Raw genomic sequence first — 14598 nt, 5'->3', positions numbered from 1 at the left:
GAAATAATAATGCAACAAATGTGCTTGCAGAAAGGCCTGTTCACTGTTTTTTTTTGTCATGGCCCAAGTGAACATACTAAAGTTCAGTTTTGCATTATTTTGTGTGAGGTAGTGCCTCTATACCAAATACTCACATAAATAGGAAAAATGCAAAATCAACAAATATATCACAAACTTCTCAACCAACATACATGGCCTTCAGCAAAAAAGAACCCTCGATACAAAATATTAATATATAAAAGTGCAAAATCAAGGGATTACACTATTTCTCACTGAAACATAGAACATTCAACTGTAATCTTTCCTAAAGGTAGTCAGTGCCCCAATACAAAATATTCATATAAATATGAAAAGTGCAAAAAAACCCCCAACAAACAGACATATTTTAACCACTTGAGGACCGCCTCACGCTGATGTACGTCGGCAAGGCGGCACGGGCACGCAGAATCGCGTACATACACGTGATCTGCCTCCCACAGGTGGGGGGTCCGATCGGAGCCCCCCCCCAGTGCCCGAGGCGGTCCTCTTTTTTTCCCCGGCGATCGGAGGTGAGGGGGAGGCCATCCGTTTGTGGCCCCCCCCTCGCGATCACCTCTGGCCAATCAGAACATTCCTTTGCTGCTGTATGCTAAACAGCAGCAAAGGAAATTATGTCATCTCTCCTCGGCTCGGTATTTTCCGTTCCAGCGCCGAGGAGAGAAGATATCAATGTGAGTGCACAAATACTACACCTCACAGTAGAACATGCCAGGCACACAAAACACCCCCAATCCCCCCCCGATCACCCCCCAATCACCCCTCCCCCCCCATCTTACAAAACACTAAACGCATAACTGCAGCGTTCGCAGAGTCAGGCCTGATCCCTGCGATCGCTAACAGTTTTTTTGGTAGCGTTTTGGTGAACTGGCAAGCACCAGCCCCAAGCAGCGTCAGGTTAGCGCCAGTACCGCTAACACCCACGCACTCAGCATATGCCTCCCTTAGTGGTATAGTATCTGAACGAATCAATATCTGATCCGATCAGATCTATACTAGCGTCCCCAGCAGTTTAGGGTTCCCAAAAACGCAGTGTTAGCGGAATCAGCCCAGATACCTGCTAGCACCTGCCTTTTGCCCCTCCGCACGGCCCAGCCCAGCCCACCCAAGTGCAGTATCAATCGATCACTGTCACTTACAAAACACCAAATGCATAACTGCAGCGTTCGCAGAGTCAGGCCTGATCCCTGCGATCGCTAACAGTTTTTTTGGCAGCGTTTTGGTGAACTAGCAAGCACCAGCGGCCTAGTACACCCCGGTCGTAGTCAAACCAGCACTGCAGTAACACTTGGTGACGTGGCGAGTCCCATAAATGCAGTTCAAGATGGTGAGGTGGCAAGCACAAGTAGTGTCCCGCTGCCACCGAGAAGACAAACACAGGCCCGTCGTGCCCATAATGCCCTTCCTGCTGCATTCGCCAATCCTAATTGGGAACCCACCACTTCTGCAGCGCCCGTACTTCCCCCATTCACGTCCCCAACCAAATGCAGTCGGCTGCATGAGAGGCATTTTCTTTATGTCCTCCCGAGTACCCCTACTCAGCGAACCCCCCCAAAAAAGATGTTGTGTCTGCAGCAAGCGCGGATATAGGCGTGACACTCGCTATTATTGTCCCTCCTGTCCTGATAATCCTGGTCTTTGCATTGGTGAATGTTTTGAACGTTACCATGCACTAGTTGAGTATTAGCGTAAGGTACAGCATTGCACAGACTAGGCACACTTTCACAGGGTCTCCCAAGATGCCATCGCATTTTGAGAGACCCGAACCTGGAACTGGTTACAGTTATAAAAGTTAGTTACAAAAAAAAGTGTAAAAAAAAAAATAAAAAATATATATATAAAATAAAAAAAAATAGTTGTCGTTTTATTGTTCTCTCTCTCTCTCTATTCTCTCTCTATTGTTCTGCTCTTTTTTATTGTATTCTATTCTGCAATGTTTTATTGTTCTTATGTTTTATCATGTTTGCTTTTCAGGTATGCAATTTTTTATACTTTACCGTTTACTGTGTTTTATTGTTAACCATTTTTTTGTCTTCGGGTACGCCATTCACAACTTTGAGTGGTTATACCAGAATGATGCCTGCAGGTTTAGGTATCATCTTGGTATCATTCTTTTCAGCCAGCGGTCGGCTTTCATGTAAAAGCAATCCTAGTGGCTAATTAGCCTCTAGACTGCTTTTACAAGCAGTGGGAGGGAATGCCCCCCCCCCACCACCGTCTTCCGCCGTGTTTTTCTCTGGCTCTCCTGTCTCAACAGGGAACCTGAGAATGCAGCTGGTGATTCAGCCAGCTGACCATAGAGCTGATCAGAGACCAGAGTGGCTCCAAACATCTCTATGGCCTAAGAAACCGAAAGCTACGAGCATTTCATGACTTAGATTTCGCCGGATGTAAACCGCGCCATTGGGAAAGCATTTTATCACCCCAATCTTGGTGTGGTCAGATGCTTTGAGGGCAGAGGAGAGATCTAGGGTCTAATAGACCCCAATTTTTTCAAAAAAGAGTACCTGTCACTACCTATTGTTATCATGGGGGATATTTACATTCCCTGAGATAACAATAAAAATGATTAAAAAAAAAAAAATGAAAGGAACAGTTTAAAAATAAGATAAAAAAGCAAAAAAATAATAAAGAAAAAAAAAAAAAAAAAAAAAAAGCACCCCTGTCCCCCCCTGCTCTCGCGCAAAGGCGAACGCAAGCGTCGGTCTGGTGTCAAATGTAAACAGCAATTGCACCATGCATGTGAGGTATCACCGCGAACGTCAGATCGAGGGCAGTAATTGTAGCAGTAGACCTCCTCTGTAAATCTAAAGTGGTAACCTGTAAAGGCATTTAAAGGCTTTTAAAAATGTATTTAGTTTGTCGCCACTGCACGTTTGTGCGCAATTTTAAAGCATGTAATGTTTGGTATCCATGTACTCGGCCTAAGATCATCTTTTTTATTTCATCAAACATTTGGGCAATATAGTGTGTTTTAGTGCATTAAAATTTAAAAAAGTGTGTTTTTTCACCAAAAAATGCGTTTGAAAAATCGCTGTGCAAATACTGTGTGAAAAAAAAAAAAAAATGAAACACCCACCATTTTAATCTGTAGGGCATTTGCTTTAAAAAAAATATATAATATTTGGGGGTTCAAAGTAATTTTCTTGCAAAAAAAAATAATTTTTTCATGTAAACAAAAAGTGTCAGAAAGGGCTTTGTCTTCAGGTGGTTAGAAGAGTGGGTGATGTGTGACATAAGCTTCTAAATGTTGTGCATAAAATGCCAGGACAGTTCAAAACCCCCCCAAATGACCCCATTTTGGAAAGTAGATACCCTAAGCTATTTGCTGAGAGTCATGTCGAGTCCATGGAATATTTTATATTGTGACACAAGTTGCGGGAAAGAGACAATTATTATTTTTTTTTTTTGTACAAAGTTGTCACTAAATGATATATTGCTCAAACATGCCATGGGAATATGTGAAATTACACCCCAAAATACATTCTGTTGCTTCTCCTGAGTACGGGGATACCACATGTGTGAGACTTTTTGGGAGCCTAGCCGCGTACGGGACCCTGAAAACCAAGCACTGCCTTCAGGCTTTCTAAGGGCGTAAATTTTTGATTTCACTCTTCACTGCCTATCACAGTTTCGGAGGCCATGGAATGCCCAGGTGGCACAAACCCCCCCCCCAAATGACCCCATTTTGGAAAGTAGACACCCCAAGCTATTTGCTGAGAGGTATAGTGAGTATTTTGCAGACCTCAATTTTGTCACAAAGTTTTGAAAATTGAAAAAAAAAAAAAAAAAAGTTTTTTCTTGTCTTTCTTCATTTTCAAAAACAAATGAGAGCTGCAAAATACTCACCATGCCTCTCAGCAAATAGCTTGGGGTGTCTACTTTCCAAAATGGGGTCATTTGGGGGGGTTTTGTGCCACCTGGGCATTCCATGACCTCCGAAACTGTGATAGGCAGTGAAGAGTGAAATCAAAAATTTACACCCTTAGAAATCCTGAAGGCGGTGATTGGTTTTCGGGGCCCCGTACGCAGCTAGGCTCCCAAAAAGTCCCACACATGTGGTATCCCCACACTCAGGAGAAGCAGCTAAATGTATTTTGGGGTGCAATTCCACATATGCCCATGGCCTGTGTGAGCAATATATCATTTAGTGACAACTTTGTGCAAAAAAAAAAAAAAAAAAAGTGTCACTTTCCCGCAACTTGTGTCAAAATATAAAATATTCCATGGACTCAACATGCCTCTCAGCAAATAGCTTGGGGTGTCTACTTTCCAAAATGGGGTCATTTGGGGGGGTTTGTGCCATCTGGGCATTTTATGGCCTTCAAAACTGTGATAGGTAGTGAGGAGTAAAATAAAAAATTTACGCCCTTAGAAATCCTGAAGGCGGTGATTGGTTTTCGGGGCCCCGTACGTGGCTAGGCTCCCAAAAAGTCCCACACATGTGGTATCCCCGTACTCAGGAGAAGCAGCTGAATGTATTTTGGGGTGCAATTCCACATATGCCCATGGCCTGTGTGAGCAATATATCATTTAGTGACAACTTTTTGTAATTTTTTTTTTTTTTGTCATTATTCAATCACTTGGGACAAAAAAAATAATATTCAATGGGCTCAACATGCCTCTCAGCAATTTCCTTGGGGTGTCTACTTTCCAAAATGGGGTCATTTGGGGGGGTTTTGTACTGCCCTGCCATTTTAGCACCTCAAGAAATGACATAGGCAGTCATAAACTAAAAGCTGTGTAAATTCCAGAAAATGTACCCTAGCTTGTAGACGCTATAACTTTTGCGCAAACCAATAAATATACGCTTATTGACATTTTTTTTACCAAAGACATGTGGCCGAATACATTTTGGCCTAAATGTATGACTAAAATTGAGTTTATTGGATTTTTTTTATAACAAAAAGTAGAAAATATCACTTTTTTCAAAACTTTCGGTCTTTTTCCGTTTATAGCGCAAAAAATAAAAACCGCAGAGGTGATCAAATACCATCAAAAGAAAGCTCTATTTGTGGGAAGAAAAGGACGCAAATTTCGTTTGGGTACAGCATTGCATGACCGTGCAATTAGCAGTTAAAGCAACGCAGTGCCAAATTGGAAAAAGTCCTCTGGTCCTTAGGCAGCATAATGGTCCGGGGCTGAAGTGGTTAAACAACATACAGGGCCTTCAGCTAAAAGAAACCCCTTAGTACAAAATATTCATTTAAAAAAGTGCAAAATAGAAATCAAGGGAATAAATGAAAATTTCTGTAAACTTGCTGAAAACAGTTGCACATCTCTCATCTCCCCACTGTAATATGTCTCGGGTGGAGGGCGGGTGTTACAAGATGGTGATTGGTTGCTAAGACCACCCTTCATCCTAGCAGCCAATCACCTGCTTGTTAACCTCCGGCAGCTCCGCCCTTCATCCAGAACTGACCCGCCTCCCGCTGTCGGCTCTGTGTGAGGATTACAGAGACGGCAGGGGGAAGAAAAGGCTGCTAAATGGCAGTACCGCGGCGGCCCGCATAGGAGAGTGAGGCGGTCTGCATTTGGCCTGTGGTCCGCCATTTAGGGATGCCCGTTTTAGAAGGACACTTCACTGCACCCCCCACCCAGGGGCATCCGCCCCTTCCCCCCCCTTGTACCAGCTATGCGCATGACTTCTACCACAAACCTGGTTTGGGAAAAAGAAGAAAGGGTGTCTAGGGTTATCTTACTTTATCTCCAAGGGAGGGGGTCCTCTTGTACACAAACTTCTGGAATTAGGGGAGAACATACAATTTTTTAGTAATATTTTCCAATGGTTTTTAATATTTTTTTTAAACAACATACATGGCCTTCAGCTAAAAGAAACCCCTTAGTACAAAATATTCATTTAAAAAAGTGCAAAATAGAAATCAAGGGAATAAATGAAAATTTCTGTAAACTTGCTGAAAACAGTTGCACATCTCCCCACTGTAATATCCCCATCTCCCCACTGTAATATCCCCATCTCCCCACTGTAATATCCCCATCTCCCCACTGTAATGTCTACATCTCCCCCACTGTAATGTCTACATCTCCCCCACTGTAATGTCTACATCTCCCCCACTGTAATGTCTACATCTCCCCCACTGTAATGTCTACATCTCCCCCACTGTAATGTCTACATCTCCCCCACTGTAATGTCTACATCTCCCCCACTGTAATGTCTACATCTCCCCCACTGTAATATCCACATCTCCCCCCTGTAATGTGTGCAGCTCCCCCACTGTAATGTCCACATCTCCCCCTGTAATATCCACATCTCCCCATACATCAGCCCCCCACCCTGATGTCCTCAGCCCACCACATCACAGCCCTCAACAACTCCACTTTAATGTCCTCAGCGAGTCAGCATAAACTTTCCTCCTTTTCAGCTTTTCAGACTAGTGTCCTCATTCCCTGTAACTTCGCCCCCTCCCTCACTTACCTTGCACAGACCGAAGATCGGAGGGAGGCATGGCATGTCTCGGGTGGAGGGCGGATGTTGCAAGATGGTGATTGGTTGCTAAGACCACCCTTCATCCTAGCAGCCAATCACCTGCTTGTTAACCTCCGGCAGCTCCGCCCTTCATCCAGAACTGACCCGCCTCCCGCTGTCGGCTCTGTGTGAGGATTACAGAGACGGCAGGGGGAAGAAAAGGCTGCTAAATGGCAGTACCGCGGCGGGCCGCATAGGAGAGTGAGGCGGTCTGCATTTGGCCTGTGGTCCGCCATTTAGGGATGCCCGTTTTAGAAGGACACTTCACTGCACCCCCCACCCAGGGGCATCCGCCCCTTCCCCCCCCCTTGTACCAGCTATGCGCATGACTTCTACCACAAACCTGGTTTGGGAAAAAGAAGAAAGGGTGTCTAGGGTTATCTTACTTTATCTCCAAGGGAGGGGGTCCTCTTGTACACAAACTTCTGGAATTAGGGGAGAATATACAATTTTTTAGTAATATTTTCCAATGGTTTTTAATATTTTTTTTTCTATCTTCTTATGTTGGGCATTATAATTCATCACTATTACTGTTCCAAAGCTGGCATCCAGATTACTCTCTTTAACCTTATCCTTAATAAGTTTTCCACTCTTCATGATTTTTACTTTCGTCATTTCTCCAAAAATAAATCCATATATTTTTTTTTTCTTGGGGGTGTACCTACTACCCTACTACACCAAATGATGTGCCTATTCCAAATAAACATCCTCTTTTGTGCAGTTTCTTCTCAGTCTTATAAACTGTCCTTGTGGAAAGTTTATTAAGCACAAATTAAGATTACAACTATCCTGTGGAATGTATCCATTGTCAGAAAGTTTGAAGAATGTCTTGGCATCAAAGAAACTTCCCTGACACTCAATAACCAAATGCAAAAATGTTATGGATTTAAAGAGGAACTGCAGTCTGCTCACATAATTTGTAATAAAAACATCTTTGCCATTCTGAAGCTTCCCTCCAACAACTTTGCATATTATTTTATATATACAGTGATTCTGTACTTGCCAAATCTGCTGCAGAAATCTCCCTCCTTTAAGTCTGGCTGCATCCATTTTACCTGTGAGCAGCTGAAGCTGCTGCCTGTTCACCTGTTCACTTCCTGGATTTACACAGACTCATTCCTCCAGCTCTGCAACTCTCATTGGTCCTCTTATGACTCACCCCCCCCCCCCCCCCGCCTTCCTGGCAAACTCTCATGAGCGTGAGAAAGAGCTGTGCATGATGACATAAGCCTAGGCTAATGACCAGACAAGAAAGGGGAAGTTGGCTGTATAAGGTATTTACTGGCAGAAAAAAAATGTTTTACTATCCAATACTATCCAAAGTTAAAACAACAAGGGCAGAGGATTTAATAGATGGAAAAATTAAAAAATGACTGAAGGTCCGCTTTAATATGTTTCAAAGATAATTTTATGTTCTTTCCATTGTTATACATCTACATTTTAAAGGATTCCAGGATGTCATCCATGAATGTACAATAACATCTGAGCTGAGGTGGATGTTCTTTTAGTACATACTTTACTCCCATTGTGGCAAATATTTTTATGTCACAATGAGAGAGAAAATTAGAGGGCAAGACGGTATAGATGGTTGAATACCTGAGATCAATGATGAAATAGCTTGTTAAGTGATGCAGGTTCTATCCTTTCTTTTCTGAATGTCTTCTATCTTGCTGATATGCCAAAAGTGGGGGACAGGAATAAACACTACAGTGTCCTTAACTTCAAGTATGAAGCAATTTGTGTTGTTTGTAATATAATGTTTGAAAATGTAGCTTTTAACTCATTTGTGATTTTGATTCTTTACGTGATTTTGTTGTACCAAGCCTGTTAAACTTTTTTGGTCGACATTTGGTACCAAATCTTTATTGTGGATTCATTGCAGGCATGATATGACAAGCTGTGTGCTTTCTGTTTAATCCTAAATTCACACATATGCAATGCAGGAAGCGCAGTGACCCCTGTGCGTTCTCTGCACTGCTTTGCAAGCGCACTGTGTTTGGGATTCGCGGTGGGTGTCCATACAAAGTTAATGACACCCCAAACACATTGCAAATGCAGTGTGGTTTGCCTGAACTGGATCACATGGTACAAAAGACCATATAATCTGGTTGTGGTGCGGCTCCAAAAAAGGTGCCTGCACTTCTCTGGTGCGATGCGATGCGATGCAATTTGAGCCTACTCTGAATGTGCTCAAATGCCACCTCACTGAATCATATGTGAATTGCACAGGAATGCGGTGTGGTTCCTGTGCGCTTCACATGCGGGTTATAGTGTGAACTAGGGCTAAATCAAGATTATCTGAATTTTTTGAGGTTTCAGCTTCTATCTCTATATGTATTACCCTTGCCCGTGGCACAGATTTATTAATAAAGCAGTAAAGGTATTGCTTTTTCCTCTGACTGAAGTACAGGCACAGAACACTTTTGTAATCTTTGCACGCATTTTTTTAAATTTACGTTTTATATAATTAAACAATAGATCTGACCCTCTAGATATGTAAATGAATTGTTGTTTTACATTAAACAAGCATAATTCCATTGGTTTATCTGCAGAGGGAATTGCTTTTCACGGGTATCAGTTAAACTGTGCATTTTTCATAGGTGATTTTGGTTGATCCCGCTCAAGATTATGCAGCTGATTATGTGAAGCTTGCTGAATTATTCTACCGCCACAACGTGCCTCTCAGGTATTGTATGGTAACTGACAAAATTAATCACTTTTCATTGAACAAATAAACTGGTAGTGTAATTGCCCTGCAAAGGGGCTAAAGTAAAAACCTGCATTTGAAAAAAACAAATTAACAATTATATGGTATAAAGGCTGTATACACATTAGAACACCGTTACTGTAAAAAAATAAAATTAAACAACTTATTATGTCATGGTTCACACAGTATTGTGAAGTGATCTTTTATAGCGCACCACTGTACCCAAATGATTTTTATAATTTTTTGAGACAGAGCTTTCTTTTGGTGGTATTTAATCACCACTGGGTCCTTAAATTGTATTGTATATACATGAAAAAAATGCATTTTTCTTCCTTTCTCTTGTAAAATGTTGCAAATAAGTAATCTTTCTTCATAATTATAAGTTAAAATGTATTCTGCTACATTTCGTTGGTAAAAAAATAACCCAAATCAGTGTAGAATATTTAGTCTGTAGGAAAGTTTTATAGTTTTTATAGCGCCTAAAAACTATGGTGTATTTATATGCACATGAGTCCAGAGGGCTCAATAGTGAGTTGGCCCACCCTTTGCAGCTATTACAGCTTCAACTCTTCTGGGAAGGCTGTCCACAAGGTCTATGGGAATGTCTGACCATTCTTCCAGAAGCGCATTTGTGAGGTCAGGCATTGATGTTGGACATGAAGGCCTGTATATTCATCCCAATGGTGTTCTATCGGGTTGACCCGCTCATCCACATTCTATTGCCAAAAGTATTGGACCACCCCTCCAAATCATTTGGTGGAGGGGGGATTATGGTGTGGGGTTGTTCTTCAGGGATTGGGTTCGGCCCCTTAGTTCCAGTGAAGGGAACTCTTAAGGCGTCAGCATACCAAGACATTTTGGACAATTTCATGCTCCCAACTTTATAAGAACAGTTTGGGGATGGCCCCTTCCTGTTCCAACATGACTGCACACCAGTGCACAAAGCAAGGTCCATAAAGACATAGATGAGCGAGTTTGGGGTGGAGGAATTTGACTGGCCTGCCCCTGTCCTGACCTCAACCCGATAGAACCCTTTTGGGATGAATTAGAGCGGAGACTGCGAGCCAGGCCTTCTCGTTCACATCAGTGCCTGACCTCACAAATGTCCTTTTGGAAGAATGGTCAAACATTCCCATAGACACACTCCTAAAACTGGTGGCCAGCCTTCCCAGAAGAATTGAAGGTGTTATAGCTGAAAAGGGTGGGCCAACTCAATATTGAACCCTACGGACGAAGACTGGGATGCCATTAAAGTTCATGTGTGTGTAAAGGCAGGCGTCCCAATACTTTTTTATAATAAAGTGTATTTGATAATTGTTCAATCCTGGTGTACTGACTGCCTATCTAATTTCTTGAGGCCCTAACATGCCAGGACAGTACAAATACCCTCCAAATGACCCCTTTTTGGAAAGCAGACAGTCCAAGGTATTTAGTAAAAGGCATGGTCAAGTTTTTTGAAGTTGTGTTTTTTTTGTGAAAATAAAGAATGTTTTGGTTTTCTTTTATGAATTTTTAGTACATATTGTCACCAGAGCAGTTCAGTGTCATCATATGACTGGTGTGGTGGTAATATTTTTTTTTTTTCTTTAACTTTTTTCTTTTTTTATATACTGTGACCAGAGCAGTGCATTGTTTCCATAGTGACACACTACTACTCTGGGGAAGTGATCAGGTTTTATTTTTTTACACTATGATTGCTTATTACGTGATGATCATCATTTTCATGAAAGGAATCCATTAATCAATAGCCATTCTTTGTGTACTATTGTGATATTAATAATAGGCACAGCTATCGCATGGTACAGATGCACTGCGATTGGCCCTGTCTGTGATCACTGTGACCAATCATAGATCATCACAATAGTGCTACAGGACGGTCACCACACGGGTTGCAGCATTTCCCTTCTCAGACACTCCTCACCCATTTTTGCAACCTACTCTGTGAATATCCCATAAGAAAATATCCTCACCTATAGCCAAGGCGTAAGCGCAGGTTAACATTTGCTTTGCCGAAGGCCAGTACAACACCCAATATCTCATAGTGGCAATGTTTCCTCTGCACTGGAGCAAGACAAAATTTTTACTCTGAGGAAGCGGAGATGTGGGGGGGGGGGGGGGGGGGTGGAGTGTCCCTGCTGTTAGAATACATTGGCTCCTGCTGCATCTAAGCCAATCAGAAGGGATAGACCCACCAGAGCCTCAGATCTTGTGCACTTCACTGGATGGCGATCAGACCTAGGTAACTATTAGGGGGGCTGAGGGGGGAGCTGCACACATAGAATGCATAAAGGTAAAAAAACCTTCAGTCTTTACAACCACTTTAAACAAACCTCTTATTGTACCAATTGAAGAGGTTCCTTAATTTAAAGATTCTGCAAATGGAAAGTTTGAGACGCTTTTAAACATTCTTTTTACACTTACAGATCCGGCTTTGCAACCAGCTATTACTACAGTTTCTGTCTGTCAAACAGCAGCTAACTGGACAAGGGCAATGTATGACAAACATGATCCTGTATTCAAGGACTATACTTTTTCCCTGCTTTTTGGTGTAGGTGCCCTAGAACAAGTTATGACACAATTCTCCAGAATGGCTCTGATTTTCACTCACTTGAGCAGAACCTTCTAAGAACTTCCAGGCATCCAGGTCACAGGTTATTTAGATGACCTTTCTCTGAAGGACTCCTCTCCCAAGATATCTTCATATGTCCACAGGACAATTCAGGTGGTTCAGGCTTTTGGTTGGGCTTCCAAAAATCAGTGCCCCTGCCTTCTCTTCACCTGGAATACTTCAATCTAATTCTAGACACAGCACAAGTGACAGTCTCCATCCAGAAAAAATGCTGCTCTTTCTCTCTCAGAACGTACGCTCAGGACCTTAGAACAAAGAGATACGCCTTTGTGAGATTCTCCATGAGAGCTTCCTTTGAGGCTATCCCATTTGCCTAATTTCATTTAAGACCTCTGCAACACCTTCTGGCCTCCAGGTTCAAGAACAAGTTACCTCTGTTGGTGCCAGGGCTAAGCCTCCTCCAGCACTGGCATTGAATGCATAGATAATTCTGTGGTCTCCGTTCAGGATAATCTGTGCCTCTGTGTCTCCCCCAGAGCAAATTCTGCCTTCACTGCTCCACAAAATAGAGTAATAGAAGTTAACGGGTAATTCTTATTGCACCAAACTGGCCAAGAAGTGCTTGGAACACAGGCATGCTCAGACTGCTAAGAGGCGACCTGCTGTCTCCTCAGTGCTTAGAGTCTACCTTAATGTAAAAGATTCTATCAGAAAAATGGAACTCCCTTTGGTCCTAAAATTTTGTCCACAAGGGACATCCTGCTTCAATGTCCACCATGGATAAAACAACTCATCACCAGAGCTTACTCTCTCAAGGGTAAAACCCCTCCTGCTCTTTTATGTACTCACTTCACCAGATCAGTGGGTGTTTCCAGGGCATTCAGACATTAATCCTCTGTTGCCCAGCTTTGTAAGGCTGCAACATGGTCCTTTTATACATACCTTTTTAAAGTTCTACCAGGTAGATTTCCAGTCTTCTGCTGATGAAATACCTGTGAGACAGGGAAGAGCTGGGTTTTACATGTTGTGTGTCTGTGTGCTGGAAGACATAGGTATCTTATGAGTACAAGCGTGCACATTGCCCCTAGTGGAGATGAGGATTGTTGGTGGACCAGACCAACGTAGAGGGAGACTGAACGAGCCCAGGCATTTTTACCAGGTTTTTTATTGCTGTGCTCTCCTTTAGTAGTATAACCTTGTGGTGAGTGTTCTATCTCTCTGTTTGGTGGAAGAATCTTCATAGCCTTTGGCGTTTTTGGAGTTTGGTGACGGAAGTCATACAGACCCGGAGTGAACTGTTTGTTTATTGATTTCACATAAAAAGTCACAAAGGCTTAAATGAACTGTTCATATATTCACATTGTATAATATTGGAGTTATTTTGGTGGACTCTTATTAACCACTTTCCACCCCGCCATTAGCAAAATGACGTCCGGGGTGGTGACTTTCTTGACTGGACGTCACTTAATGTCTTTCAGAACAAGCACGCTCATGCTCGCCTATGGAGGCGCGCAGAGTGGCGATTGGTGCGGTGTGTCACTCGGACATGCTGCATCTCTGATCATGGTAAAGAGCCGATCACCGGCACTTCCTAGTTACAGTTGTGGTCAGCTGTGATTGGACACAGCTGACATGGTAAAGGGCCTATGTCATAGGCTTTTTTACTGTGATCGGAGATGCAGTATGTCCAAGCGACACACCGCACCTCCAATCAAAGTAAAGAGCTTATGACGTAGGCTCTTTACCATGTGATCAGCTGTGTCCAATCATAGCTGATCAGTGTAACTAGGAAGTGCCGGTTATTGTCATTCCTCTATTCATGCTGACAGCGCGTGAGTAAAAGCGAGATGATACGCTGCTTTCCTGATAGGAGGGGGGTGTCTTATTTTTTTACAACAGAAACAAAGAAAAACGTTTTAATTTCCAGTCTTTTTTCATTTGTTTAACAAAAAATAAAAAACTCAGTGGTGATTAAATACCACCAAAACAAAGCTGTATATAAGTTTGGTTACAGCACTGCTCAATTAAAGTATGACAGCGCTGAAAGCTGAAAATTGGCCTGGGCAAGAAGGGGGGGGGGGGGGCAAAGTGCCCTGTATTGAAGTGGTAATAATCTATTTTTATATACGGCTGAAATTTTATTTTTCTCTGTTAGATGTATGTATATCTACCTATATTGCACACAGCTTTTTCTTCTTTATCAGAGCACTGACTTTGATTTTATTTTTAGAAACTTTATTTACAAGCAACAGCTGCTGATTTAACCAATGCTTATTATATTGTATTTCAATGTGAACATTCCAAAATGCACACCGTAGGAATGACCTGTTTGCATCTGCCTTTGTCAGAACCTGGCTTCACATTACACACAGCCTCATATCCTTTTTTACTGCATAAAGCATTTCTGATTTTTTTGTAACACAATATTGATGTATTTCCTTTCAAGTATTTAATTACCTTCAGGAAAATGTCATCCTAGAATCATACAAAGGCACAACTCATTTTCATTGGGGTGTGTTTTCTGCACAGTGCAACATGTATAAATACCTTTCTGTTTTATTTTTTCAGGATTGGATTTGTGTTTGTTGTTAATTCTGATGAAAACCGTGAAACTAATGAAGATGTGGGAGCTGCTTTGTGGTGTGCTTTTAACTACATAGCTGATGAATCTGACTCAACACATGCTTTTGCTTCCTTGATAAGTGTATGTATTGATGACATTGATCATATAAAATTATTTTCAGAATATAGTTGTAATTTCCCTTCTTTTACTCATATACACAACCGCTAGGTGTACAG

The 14598-nt window shown here is 42.1% G+C and overlaps 1 protein-coding gene across 2 annotated transcripts in view; it reads left to right on the top strand.

Annotated features, from left to right (window-relative positions):
• The window catches only part of UGGT2 (UDP-glucose glycoprotein glucosyltransferase 2), a 670166-nt gene that overhangs the window by 190102 nt on the left and 465466 nt on the right, over positions 1–14598 (top strand). For both annotated transcript variants that reach the window (XM_073614383.1, XM_073614382.1), the window contains exons 14-15: positions 9124–9209; positions 14368–14503. In XM_073614383.1, coding sequence (XP_073470484.1) covers positions 9124–9209; positions 14368–14503 — 222 coding nt within the window. The remainder of the gene's footprint in view (positions 1–9123; positions 9210–14367; positions 14504–14598) is intronic.

The sequence above is a fragment of the Aquarana catesbeiana genome, linkage group LG02 (genome assembly GCF_042186555.1).
Source record: "Aquarana catesbeiana isolate 2022-GZ linkage group LG02, ASM4218655v1, whole genome shotgun sequence".
Lineage (NCBI taxonomy): Eukaryota > Metazoa > Chordata > Amphibia > Anura > Ranidae > Aquarana > Aquarana catesbeiana.
This window is presented reverse-complemented; position numbering and strand designations above follow the sequence as displayed.